The sequence below is a fragment of the Vulpes vulpes genome, chromosome 14, assembly GCF_048418805.1.
Source record: "Vulpes vulpes isolate BD-2025 chromosome 14, VulVul3, whole genome shotgun sequence".
Lineage (NCBI taxonomy): Eukaryota > Metazoa > Chordata > Mammalia > Carnivora > Canidae > Vulpes > Vulpes vulpes.
Window position 1 is genome coordinate 132232142 of NC_132793.1, and position 24948 is coordinate 132257089.

General features: G+C 43.7%; 1 protein-coding gene and 1 long non-coding RNA gene across 12 annotated transcripts in view; one reads left to right on the forward strand and one right to left on the reverse strand.

The window, feature by feature from the left end:
• The window catches only part of RBPJ (recombination signal binding protein for immunoglobulin kappa J region), a 226781-nt gene that overhangs the window by 104761 nt on the left and 97072 nt on the right, over positions 1–24948 (reverse strand). The window contains exons 1-3 of one of the 11 annotated variants that reach the window (XM_072737949.1): positions 2747–2865; positions 1797–1892; positions 11–164 (exon numbers count right to left, since the gene is read on the reverse strand). The exons of 2 other annotated variants lie outside the window; for them this stretch is intronic. Coding sequence is in view for 2 of the 9 variants with exons in the window: in XM_025997407.2 (XP_025853192.1) it covers positions 1797–1855 (59 nt within the window). In the remaining 7 variants the exon portion in view is untranslated. 8 more of the 11 variants (XM_072737950.1, XM_072737946.1, XM_072737948.1 and 5 more) reach the window with 8 other exon arrangements.
• Positions 3727–23895, forward strand: LOC140595518 (uncharacterized). The gene is made up of 3 exons (XR_011997215.1): positions 3727–3797; positions 10456–10573; positions 23734–23895. It is a non-coding gene; the product is annotated as an uncharacterized lncRNA (long non-coding RNA).

Consider the following 24948-nt stretch of genomic DNA (forward strand, 5'->3'; position numbering starts at 1 on the left):
GTGACTTTACCTTACTTAAGACTATTACTTAAATGTCTTTTAATTGCATTTGATTAATGCATTCCACAAAGATTCTAGGAGCAGTATTCCTCAACCAGAAACCGCACTCTTAAGCGTGTTCCTCATTTCAACTCCAAAGATGGGACAGAAGGGTTGTCACAAATCTACAGGGCGAAAGCACATAATTACAAACTATCTGAGGATTAAGAGAAAAGTAAAACATTCACATCAAAACTCCCAGTCGGGATGGCCTTCCCTTTTACCCTATAGGAGTTACTAGGAAGAAAAAAAAAGAAAAAGAAAGAAGTAACTCCAGACCCAGGGTCTAGAAGAGGCTGACACGCGCCCCCGGTACGCAGGAGTCTTCAACCTCAAAATTCACTCGACAACTAGTTCGCGTAGCAAAGAGCCCCCCAAGGCGGGGCCCGAGCCCTCGGGTCGCGCGTCCCCCGAGCGGCCTGCGACACCCGGTCCGCCAGCGCAGGCTGCGACCGCGGGGGGGGGGGGGGGGGGGGGCTGCGGCGGCGGCAGGGACCGGGGGACCAGGTCCTCCTCCACGGCTCCTGCGGTTTCCAAGCAGAACATCCGCGGGCCCGAGAGGCCACGAAGCCGGCTGCAGACGCTGCGATCCCGGGAGGCAGGGGGGCCCGTGCGCCGCGTGCGGGTTACACGGGACCCCGAGGTGCGGGCGCCCCCGCGGGTCCTGAGAGCCCAGGCACCGCCGCCGGGGGAGGGGGGGGGCGGACCGACGGACGGACCGACGGACGGAGCCCCCGGGGCCGAGCCGCTTCAGCCGCTTCAGCCGACGCGCTCCGCGGGCGGTGCAGACGGCGGGGATGCGAGCGCGGGGGCTGCCCGCCGACCCGGCCCTGCGCGGGGGAGACAAAGGCCCGGGCCGCTCGGTGCCAGGCGGCAAGGTGAGCGCGGAGCCCGCCGAGGGGCACGAGCACACGCAGGGGCCGTGCCTGCGCGCTGGGCAGGGCACAACAAAGGGGCACGGAGGAAGGACGGCCGAGGGCGGGGAGGGGAGGGGAGGGGGCGGACAAAGCGCCCGAGGCGGCGAGACAAAGGGCCGGGGGTAGAGAGTCGCGGGGGGCAGCGGGCGAGACAAAGCGCCGGGGGCTGCGGGGCCGCGGCCGGGCGAGCAGGCGACGGGCGCCCGCAGGAACAAAGCTGCGCGGGGCCGGGGGCAGGGAGGCCGGGCCCCGGGCGGCGGGCGGCGGCGGCGCGGGCGGCGGGGGAGGCGCGGGAGGCGCGCGCCCCGCACGGCGCCCGCGGGCCCCGCCGCACTCACGCCCGCACCCGCCTCCCGCCGCCGCCGCCGCCCGCCCCTCGCGCCCGAGCCCGAGCCCCGGCCACGGCCACGGCCACGGCCACGGCGGCGCGGAGCGGAGCGGAGCGGGCAGCGCACGGCCACGCGCCGCCGCCCCCGCGGCCCCGGACGCCGAGCGCGCCGCGGCCCCCGAACGCGCCGCCCGCCGCGGGCTGCGAGACGCCCGCAACTTTCCCCGATTCCCAGCGCTCCGATTCCCCCAGACTTACCCTGTCACAACAGGCGCCATCTTCCACAAACTCTCGCCAAAACTCCAACCCTCGCGAGATTCCCCCTGACGCCTTCCCCGGTCCCTCTCCCCCGCCCCTTCCCTTTCTCCTCACTCCTCGAGGCCACCCAGCCCCCGCGCGGCTCTTCCCCTCGCCGCCGCCGCCGCCGCCGCCGCCGCCGCCGCGAAGAGTCGGACGCCTCGCGCCGCCCGCGGACTGGGGGATCCTGCTCGCTGCCTTCCCTGGAAACCTACCCGAGCGACGGAGCATGCGCAGGCGGCGCCTCCGCGGGCGAGCCCGCAGTGTGGTCCATGGGGAGCGCTCCGGCTATCCGGGTTTTGGGACGCGCCCTGAGGGACGGACGCGGAGACTGAGGAAAACCGGAGGGGATTACGGCGGGGACGGGGACGGGGACGGGACGGGGACTGGAGGGGTCAGGAGGCGGGGCCGAGGGCGAGGGAGGAGGGGTCCTGGGAAAACCGGCCGCGTCTCACAGGCCCGCGGGAGACGCCTCCTCAAATGGGTGTTTTCCAAGCGGCTTCCCGCTCACTCCGGTTCCCAGCCCTGTTCATTCATTCACACGTTCATTGGACGCCTCCCTACGCCAGTGCCCGCGTCCGAGGCCGGAGCCGCGGAGGCGCCCGGAGCCCGGGAGGGACGCGCCCCGCACGGCCTGCGCCCCCCGCGCCCCCGCCCCCGCCCGCGCACGAGAGGGCCGCGTGGGCCGACTCCCCGGAGCCCCGCGGATGGGAACCGTCGGCGGCTGAGCTCCGGGGACTCCGCCTCCTCCTCCCCGGGCGTGGAATGAGGTCAGGCCGAGGCCTCTGCAAGGGCACCCCCGCCCCTGATGTGCGCCCCGAGGTGGAGGCTGCGCCGGGACCGAGCCCCCCAGACCGCAGCTGCGCTCAACCCCGAGGAGCCCCCGGGGCGGGGAGCTGCCCGCTGGCCGGGCCTCCTCGCCGTGCGCGGCCGCGTGTGAGCCGGGTGCGATGGGGACAGACCCTGCCCAGGCGCCCCGGGGCCTGGCACCGTCGAGGAGGCTGCTCGCCGCCCGGGACGGACTCCAGCCAGCCTACGCCCGGAAACCCCGGAGCGAGGCGGTGTGCCGCGTGGGCATTTAATAGAAAGAAGGGCCCGAGCCCTGGCCGCCCCCTCCTACCTGCCACATCCCCCCCGCCACCCCCGCCACCCCCGCCGGCCTTGCCCTTTCAATTCCTAGAGATTTCCCAGCTCGAGCACCGGCCCCTCCCGTAGGGAGCCCCAAAACCCGGAGAACTGGAATCCGCTGCCGGAGGCCTGCCCCAGGCGCTGCAGGATTGGCGCGGCACACGCGCGCGGCACTGCGCATGTGCGCAATGCGGGCAGCCCAGTCTCACGCTACACCTCCTTCCCACCGCCTTCCACTACTCAACTCAGACACAACACGGGCCGTGGGAAATTTCCTAAACCTCGCGAGAACGCGCCCACTGCTGCCTAGGCGTTCGCCCCCAAGTCTCGCGGAGCCCGGGCGGGACAGGTGTTTGTCTAGCGCGGCTCCCGGCGCGGTCCGTGCGGCGCGTGCCCGGGCGGCGGGCGGGGAGGGGCGGGCCGGGGAGGGGGGAGCGGCGGCCGCGGAGGCGGGGAGCGGGCGGGCGCAGGGCCGCTGCGAGGGGCACGACGTCTAGCACACACACGCCGCGTGACCCTGGGTGGAAGAGGGACGGGTGGCGGGGTGGGCGGGCTGCGAGGGAAGAAGGGGAAGCCAGGAGACCAGAAACCGCGCTCGGCGCGGATGGTTAAGAGGTCAGGCCCGGGGGCAGGGGGAGCCGCAGGCCGGTCCCCCGGGGAGGCTTCCTGTCGCCTTCCTCGAGCCTGGTACTTTCCTAAAATGTGTTTGACGCCGCGCCCCCGGCCTCCCGCAGCTGGCGGCCCCCGGTGTCGGGTTTGAGTCACGCCTCTGAGTCACCTAGTCCGGCCACCCCTCGGCCTGGTTCGAAGCGACTTCGGATTTCCTGAGCCCCTCTCTTGAAGCAGTGGGTTGTTTTCTTTCTCGACCACCCGCTGGCATCGCGAGTGGAATGCGGGGGGGGGGGGGATAAATAAATAATAAATAAGGCAGGTGGATGCTCTGCCTCGTCGCCCGGCCCAGGGTCCACCTGCCTCTCAGGGACTCCGTTCACGGTCTCTTCTCCCCTCGCCTCTTCTCAGCCTTTGGAAGTTCGTTGCTGCATCGGAGTTTCTGTTCCTGTGTGTTTTGTTTTCCTTTCCTCCCACTAGTAAGCCTTAAAACTACGGCTTTGCTTTCAACCTCGCCCTTGTGCGCGTTTGCAGAAATATTCATTCCATCGCGGGTATTATTTCATCAGACGTTTTAGCAACGACTCTATGAAGCCGAGTGCCCTCTTTCGAATATGTGAGTCCAGTGAATTAGTTAATTGCTGGCTGGCTGCGTCCTTCAATCAGGCACGGTTCAGATTGCCCCGGTGTATTTTTCTTTACCAGCCCAGCCTGGGGATGTCTGGGAGCCGGGGGTTTGGTGATCCCACAGACCCGCAAATGTGGGATTGAATGGAGCCTTGATTTTTGGAGGACAGTGAGTCCTCTGATGAAGGCTCATCTCATGTTCCGCTTGTTCCATATCGGACAAGAAATCAAGTTTTGTTTTGTTTTTGTTTTTGTTTTTGTTTTTGTAGTTGTTTGCAAGGTTTTTCGTTATGTGTGATGCTGTCTGTGTGTGCATTTGCCTATCCCTTTGATTAAGTATTTCACGCAGAAAAAGGGAAGATGTAAGAGCATTTAAATATAATAGCTCCCTGTGCACGTCTGACTTGGAACAGGGTAGCCCAGAAGGAGGACAGTGCCCATGGGCAAATTCCTTAGAGTCTTCAGCCCAAGAAGGCATTTATTTCAGTGATGCTCTAGTCTAGGCCATTAACTTAGTTTGGAACCAAGGCCATCTGAGAACCCCAGCCACAGAAAGCCATGGTAACCACAAGCCAAATCACAATACATCTTCGCCCTAAAACATGCTCTGCCCACTTTCTTTTCCAACTCCAGTAAAAGACAACTCCATCCTTCTACTTTAAGCCAAGGACCTTGGAGTCATTCTTGCCTCCTTTTCCTCTCACATCCAGTATCCAGTCTAACCAAATCATGCCAGCCATTCCTTCAAAATAGACCCACAGTCCCAACATTTCCACACCTCCATGGCTACCAACCTGGTGAGACCCACCTCCTTTCTCACCTCCTTTTCAGAAAGTCTCCTAACTGGTTTTCCCTTCTTCCATTCTTGCCCTCCTTAAGTCTATTCTCAGTGGAGCACTCAGAACAACCCTCTAGAACTCTCCATGGTTTTCCCATTTCACTATAAGGACTTGCACAATCTGACCTGCTACTCAAATTCCCTGACCTCCTGACCTCCCCTCTTCCTCTTCCTCTTCCTCTTGCTCCCTAAGCTCTAACTAGCAGGCTAACTTGCTGTTCCAGGACAAACCAGACACACTACCAACTTCTTTTGCTCTTTCCTTGCTTTTTACCTTGCTCGTTCTTTCACTGCTTTCAGATTTTTGCTTAAATGTCACCTGAGGGATCCCTGAGTGGCTCAGCGGTTTGGTGCCTGCCTTTGGCCCAGGGCATGATTCTGGAGTCCCAGGATTGAGTCCCACATCAGGCTCCCTGCATGGAGCCTGCTTCTCCCTCTGCCTGTGTCTCTGCCTCTCTCTCTTTCTCTCTGTCTCTCATGAATAAATAAATACAATCTTAAAAAAAAAAAAAAGTCACCTGAGACCTTTCCTAACCACCCTCCACAAAAGTGACTCTTCATGCTCCCTATTCCCTCCTTCTCTATTTTTCCCAAGGCACTTATAAATTAATATACCACATATCATACCTGTGTATCGTGTTTACTCTCTGCCTCCTCCCATCATAATGTAATCTTTTTTTTAGTTTTGTTTATTTATTCATAAAATACACACAGAGAGAAGACCAGAGACACAGGCAGAGGGAGAAGCAGGCTCCATGCAGGGAGCCCCACGCAGAACTCGATCCCAGGTCTCCAGGATCAGGCCCTGAGTTAAAGGCGGCGCTAAACCACTGAGCAACCCGGGCTGCCCCATAATGTAGTCTTAATGATGACCGGGACTTTTGTCTATTTTATTTATTGTTCAAAACTAAGCCACTAGAACAATGCCTGGTACATGATAGGTGCTCAGTAAGTATAGAATGAACAGGATGTCTTCCACAGCAAGGGAGAAGTTATTCTGAAGACACACAATTATTCTAGGGTTCAAAAGTATTGGTATTAGACCAACAATGAGTGCCCCAGTGCCAGCCTGCTCGGGGAGGAGAAGAGATCCTATAGAGCAATCATCTGTGTTGACTTTCTGGAAAAAAAAAAAAAATCTTGCTCCTGGATTAGACCAGTAGATGAAACTACACTTATTTGAAGGGTTTCCTTTATTCATTTTAGAACCTCAAGAAAGAAAATACTATTGGCCAGATGTCAAGAAACAAGTATTCACATATATCCTAATGGGAGTGAAAATGGGTATAATCTTTATGAAACCAGTTTTGCAAAACTTGTCACTACCCGTTAATCCTACAATTCCATTTCTAGAAATCTATCCTACAAATATACTCACACATGTATGAAATTACCTATATATTGTAGCATCATTGATGGTAGAGAATACTGGTAACAACGTAAAAGTCAATCAAGAGGTGTCTTATTTAGAAAAAAACTCATGGGGTCCCTGAGTGGCCCAGTGGTTGAGTGTCTGCCTTTGGCTCAGGTTGTGATCCTGGGGTCCTGGGATCAAGTCCCTTATCAGGCTTCTGGTAGGGAGCCTGCTTCTCCCTCTGCCTATGCCTCTGCCTCTCTCTGTGTGTCTCTCATGAATAAATAAATAAATAAATAAATAAATAAATAAATAAATAAATTTAAAAAGTAATAAATATTTTTTAAAAATCATACCTGAAACAATTATATAACACTGTATTAACTCTACTGGAATTAAAATTAAATACTTAATTTAAAAATCATGATAGATTCACAGAATTGAATAGTACGCATCTATTAATGAGGTGCTTTTTATGTACTTAAGTGAAAAAGTCACAAAGTTTAAAAAGCAAGATACAAAGTAGCATTAGATAAATACATACTTATTTGCCTATATGTATCTAAAATGGCTTTGGAAGGACACAATAGAAACTGTAAAGGACTCAGTGGTTGGAGGATGTAGTGAGGGGGTGACTTATCTCCCAGTCAGCTGTCTTGGATACTTTGAATTTTTGTATCTAATTTAAGTATTGCCCATTCAAAATACAAAACATAAAAAAAGGAAAAAAGAGGGATCCCTGGGTGGCGCAGCGATTTGGCGCCTGCCTTTGGCCCAGGGCGCGATCCTGGAGACCCGGGATCGAATCCCACATCGGGCTCCCGGTGCATGGAGCCTGCTTCTCCCTCTGCCTGTGTCTCTGCCTCTCTCTCTCTCTCTCTCTCTCTGTGACTATCATAAATAAATAAAAATTAAAAAAAAAAAAGAATAAATGTGCCAGAAAAAAAAACTTACCATATAAAATTATTTCTGTTGTACTATTTGCTAGAAAATTATTTTCTTTTTTTATAAAAAGATTTTATTTGAGAGAGAGAGAAAAAAAAATAATGACAGCAAGAAAGTGAGCAGAGAAGAGAGGGAGAGAAGCAGGCTCCCCGCTGAGTAGGGAGCCTGACAACAGGGCTCAATCCCAAGACCCTGGGATCATGACCCGAGCCTAAGGCCACACCAACTAAGCCACCAAGGTGCCCTAGAAAATTATTTTCTAACAGACATTATGTACTTGACCTACCATCTCAGTAGAATTAACTGCAAAACTGTCAGTACTCCAGTCTTTGGACAACACTGAACTCACCAGCAAGTCCATCCACACAGCAAGTTTGGAGTCCCTACCACTTCACGTCAGACATGATCTTTGGTGGTTTAAAAAGGTAGATAATGCAGAGACTTCAGGGGACTCCCTGGCTAACGGAGCGCAGTGTAATTCTAGGATAGATGTGGGAGTTTAATGGCAATGGAGTCTAGTGGAAGAAGTACCTAACTCTTGATTGATGGACCCGAGGAAGCCTTACAGAGATGATTATTGAACTGACTCTTAATAGAGGGGGAGGTTAGAAGATGATCAGAGGAGGAAGAAGCATGAGAAGCACAGGAAACAACATGTTCAGGCTCTGAGGTGTGAAAGAGTATCTTGTACTCAGGGGAACTCCAGGTGGGGGTTTGGTGCATGTAGAAGCAGCGGGTAGGCATTCTAAGTAGAGTCACAAAAAGGGTCTGGAGAAAGGTCCTCAAACCTTGGCGTCAGCATCTCCTGGGTCCCACTCCTTAAGACTCTAGAGGGGAAAATCTGGGCCGAAGCTTGGGAACAGACATTCCTGGCAGGCTGGTCAGGGATTCTGATGCGAATTGTCCATGAGCCAAACTTGGAGAATCTTTGTCATAGGGATTAGACCTAATCTTTCTTCAAGAGTTTAACATTAAAGGGAGTAATGGCCTGTAGTTTCTTTTTAAAAACAATAAACAAAACATTTAAATATTAAAGGGAATGAGGTTCAGAGCCCTTGAGTAATATATCCAAGGAGCATGTGAAGCAGTTAGTGGCAATAAGATAAGCACATTCATGAAGGGGGCATGCTTCGCTGTGGTGGTTTAAACTTGGTGGCACAGGGCACCTGGGTGGCTCAGTCAGTTAAGTGTCTGCCTTTGGCTCAGGTTATGATCCCAGAGTACTAGGATCCAGCCCCACATTGGGCTCCCTGCTCAGTGGGGAGTCTGCTTCTCCCTCTGCCTCTGACTGTACCTCCCCCTGCTTGTGCTCTCTCCCTCTCTCTGTCAAATAAATAAAATCTGTAAAAAAAAAAAAATTTTTTTTTAATAAAAAATAAACTCAATGACACATTTCAACATTGTTTTTTTAAATAACTTTTTTAAAAAATTGTATTTATTCATGAGAGACATAGACAGAGAGGCAGAGACATAGGCAGAGGGAGAAATAGGCTCCTGAGGGGAGCCTGATGTGGGACTAGATCCCAGGACTCTGGGATCAGGACCTGAGCCAAAGACAGATGTTCAACCACTGAGCCACCCAGGTGCCCCTCAACATTGCTTTTATTCAAAGATTAAGTGACACTATCTTGTATTGATGAGACACAGTAAAACATTGAACATTTTGCCAGGCAGCCTCATGATGAAGAACGTGGGCTCTAGCACCATGTTGCATAGGTTCTTCCTCTGAGCCCTTAGACAAGTGACTGCCTATTGCTAATGCCTGCGTTTTTGCTCCTACGAATTGGAGATGATAGCACCTAATTCACAGGGTTGTCATGAGGATTGAAGACGTTCATTATGTCATGAGGCTTCAAAGTGTTGCTGATGTCTAAATCACATAGAATGATACCTGTCACATATATGTTGTGGCAGTGTTAGTTTTGATCATTGTTATTTTTTTATCATTGTTATTTTTATTCAATAAATCCATAAGTTGCATTCACCTAATGAAAATTCTTGCAAAGCATGTGAAATATCTTTAACACTTCCAAAATCAGTGTTTAAATTGCTGAATGTACTGGCCATTTTATCCAGATTGGTGTGAATTCACTTCTTTATCCTATCCCACTCAGAAATGGCACTATCGCTATTATTGTTATTCCATTTTAAGAGGTGCTCATGTCAGAAAAGGTTGGGAAACTTGCTGTAGATGGCCAATGAGAGCCTCTCAGGCTGTAAAGCAGCATTTGGTGTGATTGGATTGTGAGGTAGCTGTGTGCCTAAGAAAGCTTTACTGACAACTCATATTAGAAATTAGGAACTTTTTCAGAGAAAGAAAATACCATAGGATTCCATTAGTATGTGGAATTTAAGAAACCAAACAGATGAACATAGGGGAAGGGAAGGAAAAATAAAATAAGAGATGCTTGGGTGGCTCAGTGGTTGAGCATCTGCCTTTGGCTCAGGGTGTGATCCTGGGGCCCTGGAATGAGTCCTGCATAGGGCTCCCAGCAAGGGAGCCTGCTTCTCTCTCTGCCTGTGTCTCTGCCTTTCTCTGTGTGTCTCTCATGAATAAATAAATAAATCTTAAAAAATAAAATAAGATGAAAACAGAGAGGGAGGCAAACCATAAGAGAGACTCATAAAACTAGGAAACAAACTGAGGATCACTGGAGGGGAGATGGGTAGGGGGATGGGGTAACTGGGTGATGGGCATTAAGGATGATGATGTAATGAACCCTGGGTATTATGTAAGACTGATGAATCACTAAATTCTACCCCTGAAACTAATAATAAAGTATATGTTAATTAAAATGAATTTAAGTACAAAATAAGAAAAAAAATTAAGAACTTTACTCCAGAGAAATTTCCTTCTTAAAAAAAAAAAAATTATTTATTTGAGAGAAAGCACAAGCGGGGGTAGGGACGGAGGAAGAGAGGGAGAAGCAGATGTCCCACTTTGGGGGCTCCATCCCAGGACCCTGGAATCACCACCTGATATGAAAGTAGGTGCTTAACCACCTGAGCCACCCAGGCGCCCCACTCTAGAGAAATTTCTTAACTTGTGGTTTTCATTCCTCTTTATACCCCCCCACTTCTTTACTAACAGCATCCCCATAGTTTTCTACTACATGTTCATCAAGGTTAACAAAATGTACAGGAGATTGAAAGAGTGTCAAGGATTCCATCAGGCTATGTAATTCTAGAAGGAAAAGAAGGATTAAAAGAAATAAAGAGAACCCTGAAAATGACTCATGGAGTGGGCTTCAGGAGAACTTGAGTAACAAAAATAAATATTCACTCTTTTCTTTCCCATTGTGTTTGATTTGCACAGGATTCTTTAGCTCTGGAAATTTGATTTTCTCTCTCTCTCTTTTTTTTTTCTTTGCAGCCCCAAAGCTTCACATAACTTGCTAACATGTGCAGCAGTTCAAGAAGGTGAAGTAAGAAAAAGAATGGGCCGTTCACTCTACTGATGTGGAACGTGAATGGAATCAAATGCACATTTGGTGTGTACAAATCTAATAATTTGTCAAAAGTTTTCATAGCTAATGTAATTGGAAGAAAATGTTTCCATGTGTGATTGATATGCCTTGTTCTTTTCATGGTAAAAACAAGATAAAGCCAGTTTTACAAAAAATGACAGCACTATGCAAAAAAAAAAAAAAAAAAAAGACAATGCCACATGCATCACAACATACCAGTTATTTGTTTACAAGGGGATATATATATAAATTTTGATTTCCTAAACTTTCCCCTTTGTCGTGTATCAGATATTGCAGTGGGTTTGGGTTCTGTGCTGAGCCAGTGTTGAACACCCATAGTTTAAAAACAGCTGGGATGTGACGGAAAGAGCACTGGACTAGCTCTACCACTGCATCCTCCCTCCACTACGAGTCAGAAGGCCAACTGTGGGCAAGCTCATTTTCCCTCACCTGCTAGTGGGGAATGTAAAACCTATTTCTCAGGCACAAATTAAGAATTAGTTCAGACATTACACAAAATAACAGTATATGCAGTAGGTACTCTGTAAACGTTAACCTCTTTAGAGGGGGCAGCCCGGGTGGCTCAGCGGTTTAACGCTGCCTTCAGCCCAGGGCCTGATCCTGGAGACCTGGGATTGAGTCCCATGTCGGGCTCCCTGCATGGAGCCTGCTTCTCCCTCTGCCTGGGTCTCTGCCTCTCTCTCTCTCTCTTTGTGTCTCTCTCATTAATAAATAAATAAAATCTTAAAAAAAATTCTGTCACTCATACTGATGCTCAGCTGGGTTTTGTTTTGTTTTGTTTTTTCTATTAGAAGGACTAATACTACCTCCTTTAGAGATCTGTTGCAAAGGTGAAACTAGAAAATTATGTAGATGATTAAATGGAAAGAATTGTCTCTCAATAAATTCATTGTATTTTTTTTAGGGGGGGGGTTGGTACTTTTTTTTTTTCATAAAAATCTGGCTATGGTGATATAGGAAATCAAGAGGATAGAAAAAGATCCCCACATTTTCTCCCCTGGCCTGTGTTACTATTAACCTTGGGCACAGATGGCCTTTATCAGTTTTTCAGAGAAAGCCTACCAGAAAGGTTGTACTGTTTGCATCTGTGTTACTTTGTGTCATAGATAGTGTAATGATAAGCATCAACTGATAGATTATGACCTTTGTGGCTAGCACCCTTGTCCAAAATAGACTAAGATCAACTTCGGAACCAGTCTATTCAAGCAGTGACAAATAGTGAGAGATAGCAATTCCTGTCTTGTGAAATACCTAACTGTGTCAAAAACAGTTGATTAACCACGAATCCCCTGGAACTTCGTAATCAAAGTTGTACGTTGTCACTTTTAATAATTGTCATTATATCAGGATGTACATATTTTAACTTTAACTAATTTAAAAACTTATATTTATGTCAACATGTAGGAATTTTAAAAAGATATCTTGTGAAATTACTGCAGGAAAAAGGTTATCTAAGATAATTTCAAATTATTAGGCTAGTAATAAATATTGAGTATGAGCTTAGTTTTATGCAAGACGTATGTTTGAAAAGTTTCACCTCAATCTCACAATGTTGTATTTAATTTGTAAAAGGCATTTAGAAAAACTATCTAAAGGCATCTTTAAAGACTTCATGTTAGGGGCACCTGGCTGGCTCGGTCGGTAGAGTGTACAACTCTTCATCTTGGGGTCATGAGATTGAGCTCCATGTTGGGTATAGAGTTTACTTTAAAAATATATAAATAGGGAAAAATTAGAGAGGAAGACAAACCATGAGAGACTCCTAACTCTGGGAAACAAAGGATTGTGGAAGGCAAGGTGGGGGTGATGGGGTAACTGGGTGATGGGTATTAAGGAGGGCACTTGATGAGATGAGCACTGGGTGTTATACTCTATGTTGGCAAGTTGAGTTTAAATAAAATGTAAAAATAAAGTTATTTTTCCTTATAATAAATGCATAAATAAACAAACATCAACATGTGTTTTTAAAAAACTAAATAGAGGGCAGCCCGGGTGGCTAAGTGGTTTAGTGTCACCTTCGGCCTGGGGTGTGTTCCTAGAGACCCGAGATCGAGTCCCATGTTGGGCTCCCTGCATGGAGCCTGCTTCTCTCTCTGCCTGTGTCTCTGCCTCTCTCTGTCTCTCTATGTCTCTCATGAATAAATAAATAAAATTAAATTAAAAAACTAAGTAGAAATTTTAAAAAATACTCCATGTTAGATACTATAAATAGTACTGTTGTCTATATAGTTTTTGCTACTTGAATGTTTCATGATTAGCATCCTGTGGAGGCTAAAATATATTAAGGTGTTATGAATATCCCACTAGTGGAAAAAACATTTCTCAAGATCTTAACTACAAATTGCCTCCCATCTAAGTACTTTGGAAAGATTTGGAAATTTATGCATGCTTCTTTTTTTTTTTTTTTTCTCCCAGCTTTCCAAACACTTGGCTTAAAGTCTACCCTCAGAATTACTCTTGACTTCAGTGCGAGTTATAAACTATCATCTGGGAGAAGCATTTGGCTCTTTCTTTTCAAGTCTAAGGTCCTCCAGAAATGTTCTTATGAAATGCGAATCTGATTTTCATCACACAGTTTTACCTACATAGCATCATATTTTCCTTCACCAGCAAACACTATTTTATTTTTAACTTAGCAAAGCTATATCTGTATTTGCATGGTACTTTCCAAGTTTCCGAAATAGGCAACAAATCAAAGAATCTAGGCAAAAAAAGGACTTAAGAACTGAAAGATAACTTCTGAAAAATATATTACATACAGAAGTATTTAGTTTTATGCCATAGAGGGTTTTTGAAAAGTTGTGTGCCAATCTAACATGCAGGCAAGCAGCTTTCTATTTAAAGGGATACTATGATATACAGTTTGTGAGTCCACAGTAAATATAATTGAATCTTCACTATCCCAAGCCTTCTCACAAATATCTCAATCAGTCCTCAGGACAAAGTAGCAGGGAGGGGATTTTATTCCTTGTGTGATTGTTTGTTTGTTTTAAGAGGGAGGAAAAGAGAGAGAGAAAGAGAGGGTTGGGAACGACAAAGGGAGAGAGAAAATCCCACGTAGGCTCCATGCCCAGGGCAGAGCCCAACAGGGGGCTTGATGTCTGGACCCCGAGATCATGACCTGAGCTGAAATCAAGAGTTGGATGCTTAACTTACCGAGCCATCCAGGTCCCCCCTTTATTCCTGTTTTTACAGGTGAGGTTCAGAGAGCATGACTTACACAAATTATACCTCTAGAGATGGAGTTTCTGATTGTCAGTGAGTTGTTTGTTTGTTTTTACTATGGAAATTTAAATGATTTTATTATTACAACCTAATAGAGAATATCTTATGTCAAATACTCAGTAACTGATTATAAATTTAATGACTTATTTCCAAGAATATAAATGGTAATGAATTCAAAAAGATTTATTTTTGAATAGCTGTTTTTATGAACTAGTGAATGGCTAAAGGGTGGGTAGCCAAGGGAGGGAGAAGACCTAACTCCCTTGGAGATTTTTTGGTATGATTATTATTTTTAAAAATAATTCACCAAAGATACCACAAGAGAGGAACACTGCAAACTGATAAATATAGACACAAAATCCTCAACAAAATACAGATGGCCCTTACCTTACAGTGGTTCGACTTACAAGTTATTGACTTTATGATACTGTGAAAATAATATGCATCCAGTATAACCCATACTTCAAATTTTCAATTTTGATCTTTTCCCAGGCTAGCAATAGGTGGTATGATACTCTCTCATGATGGTGGGCAGTGGGAGCAAGATGCAGCTCACAATCAGCCACGCCATCACAGGGGTAAACAACTGATACACTTACAACCACTCTATTCCCATACAATCATTCTGTTTTTCACTTTTCGTATGGTATTCAATAAATTACATGAGCTATTCAATACACTATTATAAAGTAGACTTTGTGTTAGATGATTTTGCCCAGCTATAGGCTAAATGTAAACATACTGAGCATGTTTAAGGTAGTAGGCTAGGCTGAGCTGTAATGTTTGCTGGGTTAGGTGTATTACATGCATTTTCAGCTTATGATATTTTTAACTTATGTTGGATTTATCTGGATGTAACCCCATCATAAATCAAGGAAGATCTGTACTAATGAACACCGAATAAACTAGGAATAGAAGGAAATTTGTTCAACATGAGAAAGGGCATCTATGAAAAATTCAGAACAATATCATATTTAAAGGTAAAAGACTGATGTTTTTCCACTAACATCAGGAAGAAGGCAAAGATTTCCATTCTTACCACTTTTTTTCAACACTGTACTGGAAGTTCTAATCAGATAATTTGGCAAGAAAATTAAATAAAAGGCATCCAGATTGGAAAGGAGCAAAATTGGGTGCCAGCATGGCTCAATCCAGTAGGCATCTGACTTTGGCTCAGATCATAATCTCAGGGTTCTGGGATCAAGCTCCACATTAGACTCAGCAGGGAGTCTGCTTGTCTCTCTCCCTCTCCTTCTCCCCTCCCTTCACTCATGCTCTCAGTCTCTCCCTCAAATAAATAAATAAAATCCAAAAGAAAGAAAAGAGTAAAACTATTCCTATTTGCACAATAATCTTATAGAACATTCTAAGGACTCCACTAAAAAAGTGTTAAAGTGACACCTGGGTGGCTCAGTGGTTGAATGTCTACCTTCGGCTCAGGATGTGATCCCAGAGTCCCAGATTTGAGTCCTGCATCGGGCTGCCTGCTTGGAGCCAGCTTCTCCATGTACCTATGTCTCTGACTCTCTCTCTCTGTCTCTCATGAATAAATAAATAAATAAAATCTTTTAAAAAAAAGTGTATTCTAAATACACAAGTTTAGCAAGGTTGCAGGATACAAGGTCAATATACAAAAATCCATTATATTTCTATATAGTTGCAATGGACAAGCCAAAAATAAAGAAAACAATTCCATTTACCATAGCATCAAAAAGAATAAAATACTTAGGAATAAATTTGATTTAAAAAAGGTTCAGTTCTTATACTCTGAAAGCTACAAAACATTGTTGAAAGAAATTTTAAAAGATCTAAATAACTGGAAAGGCATCTCATGTTCATGGATTGAAAAAAAGATTATTGGGATGCCTGGGTGGCTCAGCGGTTAAAGCATCTGCCTTTGGCTCAGGTCGTGATCCTGGAGTCACAGGATTGAGTCCCACATCAGGCTCCCTGCATGGAGCCTGCTTCTCCCTCTGCCTGTCTCTCTCTCTCTTTGTCTCTCATGAGTAAATAAATAAAATCTTAAAAAAAAAAAAAAAAAAAAAGAAAGATTATTAAGATGGCAATACTCCTAGATCGATCTGTAGAGTCAACATAGTAACTATGAAAATCCCAGCTGTCCATGTTGCAGAAATGACAAACCGTTCCTGAAATTCTTATGGAAATTCAAGGGAACCGGAATAACTAAAACAATCTTGAAGAAAGACAAAGTTGGAAGATTTACACTTCCTCTTTTCAAAACTACTACAAAACTATGGTAATCAAAACTATGTGGTACTGGAAAAAAGTAGGTATGCAAATCAATGGCATAGAATGAGAGCAGATATAAGCCCTCACATTTATGGTCAATTAACTTTCCAACAAAAGTCTCAAAACAATGTAGTGGGGGGATGCCTGGGTGGCTCCGTGGTTGAGCATCTGCCTTGGGCTCAAGAGTGTGATCCCGGCGTCCTGGGGTGAGTCCCGCATTGGGCTCCCGGCATGGAGCCTGCTTCTCCCTCTGCCTATGTCTCTGCCTCTCTTTGTGTGTCTCTTATGAATAAATAAATAAAATCTCAAAACCAAAAGCAAAAACAAAAACAATGTAATGGGGAAGAAATAGTTTTCAACAAATGGTGCTGGGACAGCTAGATATCTACAAGCAAAAGACTGAAATTGAGCCTAAGCTTCATATATATTTATAAGTGGCCTTAAAATGGATCAGAGATCTAAATGTAATAACTAAAACTGTAAAACTCATAGGAAAAAGCATTGAGGTAAATATGCATGACCTTGTACTAGCAATGGTTTCTTAGATATGACGACAAAAGTATAAGCAACAAAAGAACAATAAACAGATAATTGGATTTCATCAAAACTAAACTTTTATGCTTCAAAGGACACTCTCAGGAAAGTGAGAAAGACACCCCACAGAGTGTAATAAAATATTTGCAAATCATGTATCTGACAAGGATCTAGTATTCAGAGTATATAAACGTATACACATATGTAAACAGTTCTTACACTGAAAATAAAAACTACAACCCAGTTTAAAAACAGGCAAACAATTCAAATAGACATTTCTCTACAAGATATGTCAACCATCAACAAGCCCTTGGAAAACTATTCAATATCATTAGCCATCCAGGAAATGCACATCAAAACCACAATGTAAAACCATTTCACACCCACTAGGATGGCAGTAACCAAAAAGACAGATAATGACAAATGTTGGCAAGGAGGTACAAAATCAGAACTTTCACACATTAATGTGATGGAAATATAAAATGATGAAGCCACATTGAAAAACAGTCTGCCAGTTCTTTGAATGGCTAAAGGTAAACCCAGCAACCCCATTCCTATGTGGATACCCAAGAGAACAGAGAACATATGTCCACATAAAAACTTGTACATGAATATGCATGGAGTCATTATTCATAATAGCCAAAAAGTAGAAACAACCCAAATGGCCATCAACGGATGAGTGGTTAAATAAAATGTACTATATCTATAAAACAGGATAATACTAGGCCACAAAAAGAAGTGAAGTACTGGGGCACCTGGGTGGCTCAGTGGCTGAGTGTCTGCCTTGGGCTCAGATCATGATCCCTGGGTCCTGGGATCAAGTCGCGCATCGGGCTCCCCTGAGGGAGCCTGCTTCTCCCTCTGCCTGTGTCTCTGTCTCTGTCTGTCTCTCATGAATAAATAAATAAAACCTTAAAAAAAAAAGTACTAATACTTGTTACAATATGGATAAATCTTGAAAATACACTATATGAAAGAAGTGAGTCACAAAAAGATCCCATATTTGTATGATTCTGTTTATATGAAATATCCAGAATAAATAAATCTGTAGGGATAGAAAGTAGGTTAATAGTTGCCTGGGGCTAGGGAATATGGGGCGGGGGAGGAGAGTGACTGCTAATGGGTGAAGGACTCTTCTGGAGGGATGAAAATGTTCTAAAATTGTGGTGATGATTGCACAGCTCTGAATATACTAAAATCCATTGACTGTAAACCTCAAATGGGCAAATTATATGGTATGTGAAGTATGTCCCAATAAAGCTGTTAACCAAAAAAAAAGGGCAGAAAAAAATTAAAATGTAACTATTCAATGACATGATAATTTTTGTCTTAGTCGCTGATATAAATATTAGCGTGCAGGCAAATAAATAATAAACTCCACAGAATATCAGGGAATAGTCATCATTATGTCAGTTGATTTACCATCCAGCTTCATTTCAGAAGTGGACTGATCTTGTTTTAAGATAAAAATCATAGTTGAAATGACTGCAAACCAACTTAATCCAAGGACTTCCGGTACATGATCCCATTTGATCCTCCCATGCCCTTGAAGAGGACTCCTACTCCCCCTTTTAAGAGCTAAGGAAACTGTGGCCCAGAGAAATTATGTAGCCTTCCTCAGGGCACACTCAGTTATAGACATAACTAGAATATCTGTAGCTATATATCTGTGGGCTCTTCTGACCACTCCTATAGTCTTATGCTAGGCCGGCTGGGTCACTTTCTCTTTCATTACCATCGGTGAATTAAAATCCCAAGGTTGGGACTTGTAGGGTAATTACGTAATAGGTATATTAATGTTACTTTGAGAACCTAAGAATTGGGACACATCTCTAGGCCACGGGGGAGAGCTAATGATGGGGGTGGGGAGTTGTGGGGTTGGAGTTGGAAATGGAACTTCCTTATTTTCAAATGTGCAGGAAAGGATGACGAAATTGAAAAGAAAATCCCAAAAGTTCCTTCCAGCTCTCAAGTGCAGTCAGTTTAAGACTCTACCTTAATGGCGCTCAAGGTACCTGGGATACAGATACCAATTTCTTTCCCCTCCTGACTTAGTCTTGTCCCAGGATCCATGATTGAAGTGTCCCCTTCAGGTCTCCAATGCCTACAACTTCATCAGGAGGCATGTTTTCAGACTTTCTTCCCCGCTTAGTTATGCTCTGCTGGCAAAATGCATGCCAAAATTATCTTTGTAAATTTAGTTCTTTTATACTTATTTAGAAAAATCATCCTTAGGACACATATTTAATTGCAGTCTATACCAGGTCTACTTCTCATCCTTTGCTAAAATTGCCTTTCAATGTATGACAGATTGTAAAAACAAACCACTTTTTTAAAAACCTGATTATTTTTAGAATGAGTAATATGTACACATGGAACAAAATTTAAAATTTATAGTAGTAAATGCACATAGCATCGCCAGATCTAGCAGATACAAGTATAGAACACAAGTTAAAATACGGTTAAATTTCAGGTAAACAACAAATAAATTTTTAGTGTGGATTTGCCCCATCTGGGATTTGGGACATATTTGTACTAAAAATTATTTGTTATTTATCTGAAATTCAAATGTAAGCAAGTGTATCCTGCATTTTAGCTAACAATACTAACTGGCAGAAAAAAAGTAAAAATCCCTCTGGCTGTGGTCTCCCAGGGGCCCAGTCAGTTATCCTTTAGAAGGGCAATCCTATAACCAATTTCTTGAGTATCCTTCCAGGGATATTCTATAATTAACTTTCTTTTTTGCAGCAAAGTTATCAAGCCTCAGTACAAAATAGATTTTGGAGAAACAGATCTAAACCAAATATAACAGTGTCTGTGTTTTTAATTTGGACTCATGACCGTTACTAAAGGAACTTAACAGAGACCATGTGACGCATAGGGAAGGGATTTTAGTTCATACCAACTGGGTAACCTTAAGTATGTTCCTTAACTTCTAGGATCCTCTGCAAAAGAAGGTTAATACTGGGGCACCTGGTGGCTCAGTGGTTGAGCAGCTGCCTTCAGCTCAGGTCATGATCTGGGGGTCCTGTGATGGAGTCCTGAGTCCTGTATCAGGCTCCCCGCAGAGAGACTGCTTCTCCCTCTGCCTCTGTCTCTGCCTCTCTCTCTCTCTCTCTCTGTCTCTCATGAATAAATAAATAAATTTTTAAAAGGAAGTTAATATTAATACTCACCTCATACATTAGTAGTGAATAATAAATAACACGTGTAATATATATGCAAAATGCCCGGCACAAGGTAGGCGTAGGATCAGCAGAGGCCCTCTCTGAATGTTTGAGGGTATTCATTCATGTGTAACTTTCTTAAGAAATTCATCATAGAGGCCTCTGTCTGGAAACATAGGTCGGATAAACTAAATCTGTCTCAGTAGAACCTTCTAAATATGCCCTTGGGTGACCCATTAACTCAATTTTCTCCCTGTAGCCTCTACTCCACCAAATACATCATTCGGAGCCCTGATGGCTCAGTGTATCCTATCCCACTTTCACCTCGTAGAATCTATTCCTCTGTCATACATGGATTCAAAAAAAGTATTTACTGAACATCCACCGTGAGCAAGGCACCATTCTAGGTACTAGGGAGACAAGTTTGAGCAAGTAAAACAAGATGGGGGGATGGAGACACAGATAAGTAAAAGGGTAAACATAAAAGTAAGACTATTTTAAATAATAGAAATTATGCAAAAAATTAAACAGGAGTGGAAAAAGGTGGGGGAGAGATGAGCTGACTTTATTCAGACCAACTGCCCTCCTAATACTAAATTTCTTCCATTGTTTTTAAGCTGCTAAAAGTACTTTAATCGTGTCATTCATTTAAAAAGGTTTTGAGCAGGGACGCCTGGGTGGCTCAGAGGCTGAGCGTCTGCCTTGGGCTCAGGGCGTGATCCAGATTCAGGGATCCAGTCCCACGTCGGGCTCCCTGCACGGAGCCTGCTTCTCCCTCTGCTTATGTCTCTGCCTCTCTCTGTGTCTCTCATGAATAAATAAAATATTTTTAAAAATAAAAATAAAATAAAAAGGTTTTGAACAATACAAGTAGAAAGCCATTTTAAGATCTTTAGACTCAGCAGTATGTAGAGACCAAGGTCTTTCAAAACCATAGACTTAGCTCTTTCTTTCTACCCTTCTTTGGTAAAGTCTCCATGGGAAGAGGAAAAGTGATGAGCATTCAAGTTGACTGCAAATTATGAATGAGCAAAGCCTCAGGCCAGTTATTCACATTTATAATTCACTCACACCCCAGACACACACACACACACACACACACACACACACACACACACATGCACACACAGTGCTGAAAGTTGGCTGTTTTCACACCCAGATCACAAGAAGACAAACCAGATTTGAAGCCATCTTTCTGCCTTATTTATGTTGGTTAATCTATAATTGCATGCCATTTCCACTACTCCCAAAACCTTCATTAAGAAGTTTTCATTAAAAACAAAAAACAAAAATTACTGTACAGGAAGTTTGGATATGTTGAGGAGGTTTGGTGTAAATAATTCAGCATCACAAAAAAAGCACAATATAAGAAGTCCCCACTTTTCCTGTTAGATCACATATTATCAGAGCTAATATTCAGTAGTGGGAGTGATTCCTACATTATTTTTAAAGCAACTTGGCTACCTTTTCTGAGAAGCTGCTTGTTTGCCAGGATAATGCAATTCCTGTTTGTACATTATGAAATGAGTGCAATTTAGGTAAAGAAAATCTTTTTCCTTGGTTCCTCCCAGTGAAATCATGCATTTTCATGATGATTAAAAGCAAAACAGCCAAAAATGCTATATTAGTTCACAAAAATTTCTCAGAATAGTGTGTTAAAACTGAAACTGACACATTACGGAGGTGGCGAAATCTACTCACATTCAATTATATATGGGCAGAGAAAGATTAGATACCATCAGTGTTTGCAGATCTACACAATGTGTTAACTCTGATATTGGAAATAAACATGACATTTAGGGTGAATCCTCTAGATAAGGTTGTTCTTCTAAGTGGGGTTAGAAGTTTTGATTAATTATTAGACTCATAAAATTAACTAAGGTATAAGATGAGAAATATCTAAGATATTATTATACTCAGCTTTGCTAAGAATCGTTTTGAGTTGTGACTGCTTGCCAGCCTCTTTCCTTTTTTTTTTTAGATTGTATTTATTCATTTGAGAGAAGAGAAACCACCAGAGCAGACAAGCTGGGGGGAGGGGCGGAGGGAGAAGCAGACTCCCCACTGAGCAGGGAGCCTGACCTGGGGCTCCATCCCTGGACTCCAGGATCACGACCTGAGCCAAAGCAGATGCTTAACCAACCAAGGACCTCAGGTGCCTCGCCTTCCAGCTTCGTTGACTCTCCCTCCCCTGCCCTGTCCCTAAATATTGTATCTTTTGATGTAAAAGTTATATTTATTGCATTGCCTCATTCTTTTTTTAGAGCTCTTTTCTTTCTTTCTTTCTTTCTTTCTTTCTTTCTTTCTTTCTTTCTTTCTTTCTTTCTTCCTTTCTTTCTTTCTCTTTCTTCTTTTCTTCTTTTTTTTGGAGTAGGAGGGAAATGGGTTGACATATCTTGCGGTGCTAATGCAACTTTCTCTTCTCCCTTTTTTCTTGGAAGTCTAGATTTTATTTTTATTTTTTAAAGATATAATTTATTTATTCCTGGGGCACACACACAGAGAGAGGGAGAGAGAGAGAGAGAGAGGCAGAGACACAGGCAGAGGGAGAAGCAGGCTCCATGAAGGGAGCCTGACATGGGACTCGATCCTGAGTTTCTGGGATCAAGCCCTGGGCCAAAGGCAGCGCTAAACCGCTGAGCCACCTGGGCTGCCCGGAAGTCTAGATTTTAAAAGCTTCTAAAATGGTTAATTGTAATTCTCCTTGCACTCTTTTTATAGATTTACTTCTTTTTTTTTAAGGGTTTTTGTTTTCATTTTTAAAGTTTATTATCATTATTATATTTTAGTAATCTCTACACCCAATGTGGGGCTTGAACTCACAACCTTGAGATGAAGAGTCATGTGCTCTACTGACTGAGCCAGCCAGGTGCCCCCAGATTTACTTCTTAAAAGTGCTTTTTTTTTTAAGAATATTACTTTGTATGTTAATAACTCCACAGGTCTTCCTGCCTCTAAAATTTGGATTCTCTTGATTTGGTGATATCAATTTTGGTTTTGGTCTAACAAGTTAAGTAAAAGCCTTGTTGTCCTCTCTAAAACCTGTGTTCATCCCAAATCAGCTTCCACAGTTAATACTTGAATTAATATGCTAAAAAACAAGCTCATTAAAGATATTCATTGAATTTAATTTTTATAGGAATTTATAAACCAGAATGTGTCCTCAAATTATCATTATATTGGACAAATATTAGTTATTAAGATGATCCTTTTAATACCTCCTCATCCTCTTCATTCACTGTAAAGGGTTTGGTCTCTTTTGGAGGCACACAACTAGTGTGGAATGTAGCTTTGCCCATCTCGTGCAAATCCCCTGTAGGGTTTGTAAAACTGCAACCCATAATCCCCTCTTGAAAAAACACACTGATTATTTGTGCTTATGCTAGTTCCAAATATTACAATAGTTTCTGGATTTTTGCCACATTCCTCTCTGGATGGTCATTTGGGAGACTTTGTTTATAATGTGTGTTTTGAATGAAATTTTAAAATTCCAAGACCACAGGATGTAAGACTCAATTGTGGGTTAAACTTAATTTTGCATTTTTTCAAAGAAGCCCTTCTTAGATTACAACAATAGCAAACATTGAATAGAAAATGAGAGAAGATATGTTTTTTAAGGATTAGTGTATGAAAGAATATAAGAGAAAGCATGCTATTTCCAAGGATTAGGGAATGTTTCAAAATGGCCTATAGTGTTTAGCTGGTGGCTGAGGTAAATTAAAACATTAAGTTGTTTTATGGATATCGGGAGAAACATTTTCTTTAGTAATTGTGCTAATTGTGATTTTAAAATCAGAAATAAAACCCTGAATTTAAAATAGCACCCCCCCTAAGAAATTCGTTAAGTCCTTGGGGATAAACAGTAAAATAATGTTTGTTTGTTTGTTTTTTAAATGTAAGGCAATGTTAAAAATATAAAAGCTCCTTGGGGACTTTTTCCTTCTAATAAATTCTATTTTTCCCCCTTATTCTCTTTGTTTATTTTAGGAGCTGATGCTTGTTAAAAAACCCTCAGAGATTTTAGGACAAAATAAATTGGCTTTTCAAAAAAATGTAAATGGAAGCTTTTTGCATCTGATTACAACCTTCAGGAAGATTTTTGTAATGTTACAAGTGAAAGACTTAATAAATCGGTGCATTTGACTTTAATTGTTTTGTGCTCCCGCTGGCTGTTACCATTGGATGTATTCTTGGACTCTCCACTGCTTATAAAACAGAAAACAGTGACCAGAGTAGACAAGTTAAGGCCAGCATCCTCTATCGACTGTAAACTGATGCATGTCTCCTCAAGATGTCTCAGTTTACATTCTCCTTATAAATCTCTCTCTCTCTCTCTCTCTCTCTCTCTCTCTCTCTCTCCCCCTCTCTCTCACACACACACACATACACACACACACCAGCGATTTCTATGACATAACCTTTCTGGAATTCTATAAACACAGGATATGCAACACGGGTTAACCACTTGTCTAGGAAAGAAAATAAGCAGACAGTTGCCCACAGAACACATCTTACATTTAAGCTTCTATGAATGCCAAGAAAGTGATCCAAGAAAGTGATCGCTTTGAGTCCCTGCCTGAATAATAACAGGACCTTGAAAACACTATTGCTATTTTAAATGGATGTTGCTTGTTAACAGAATGCAGAATGAATTATGGCCTCTGGATGAAGCTCTTTTCTTTTTGGTTGACCTTGATCTTCAGAGTGGGTGTGGTAGGTAGCCAACTACAAATGCAGAGCTTATACTGGGTATGGAGACAAATATTCTACTCCGAAAGAAAATAGAACGTAAACGTTGATGTCATTGGTTAAAAGAAAAGCAATTGTTATTCGTCGAGGTAAAGAATAAGATATTAACAGTGTGTATATGGCAGCTTTCTTGAAACTTACAAAATAGAGCGGAGAATAGATGAAGGTAAGTAAAATAAATGAATGAATTAATTAAAATTTTATTTATTTTTTTAATTAATTAAAATTTTAAAAAGGGTAAGTTAATGGCTTCTTTGCTAAGACCTGAGTGACACTGAGCCTGGCTAATCTTGCCCTAACACAGGGACATCACCCACAACTTGGTGCCTCACAGCCACATTCAACAATGGACTTTGGGCCTACCTCTGTTCTCAGTGACCTGGGGGTGAAGAAAAGGGGGATTGTTAGAGGTAGGGTAGGGTGCGTGAGGTGGGTGTGGCCAACAGCTCCGTG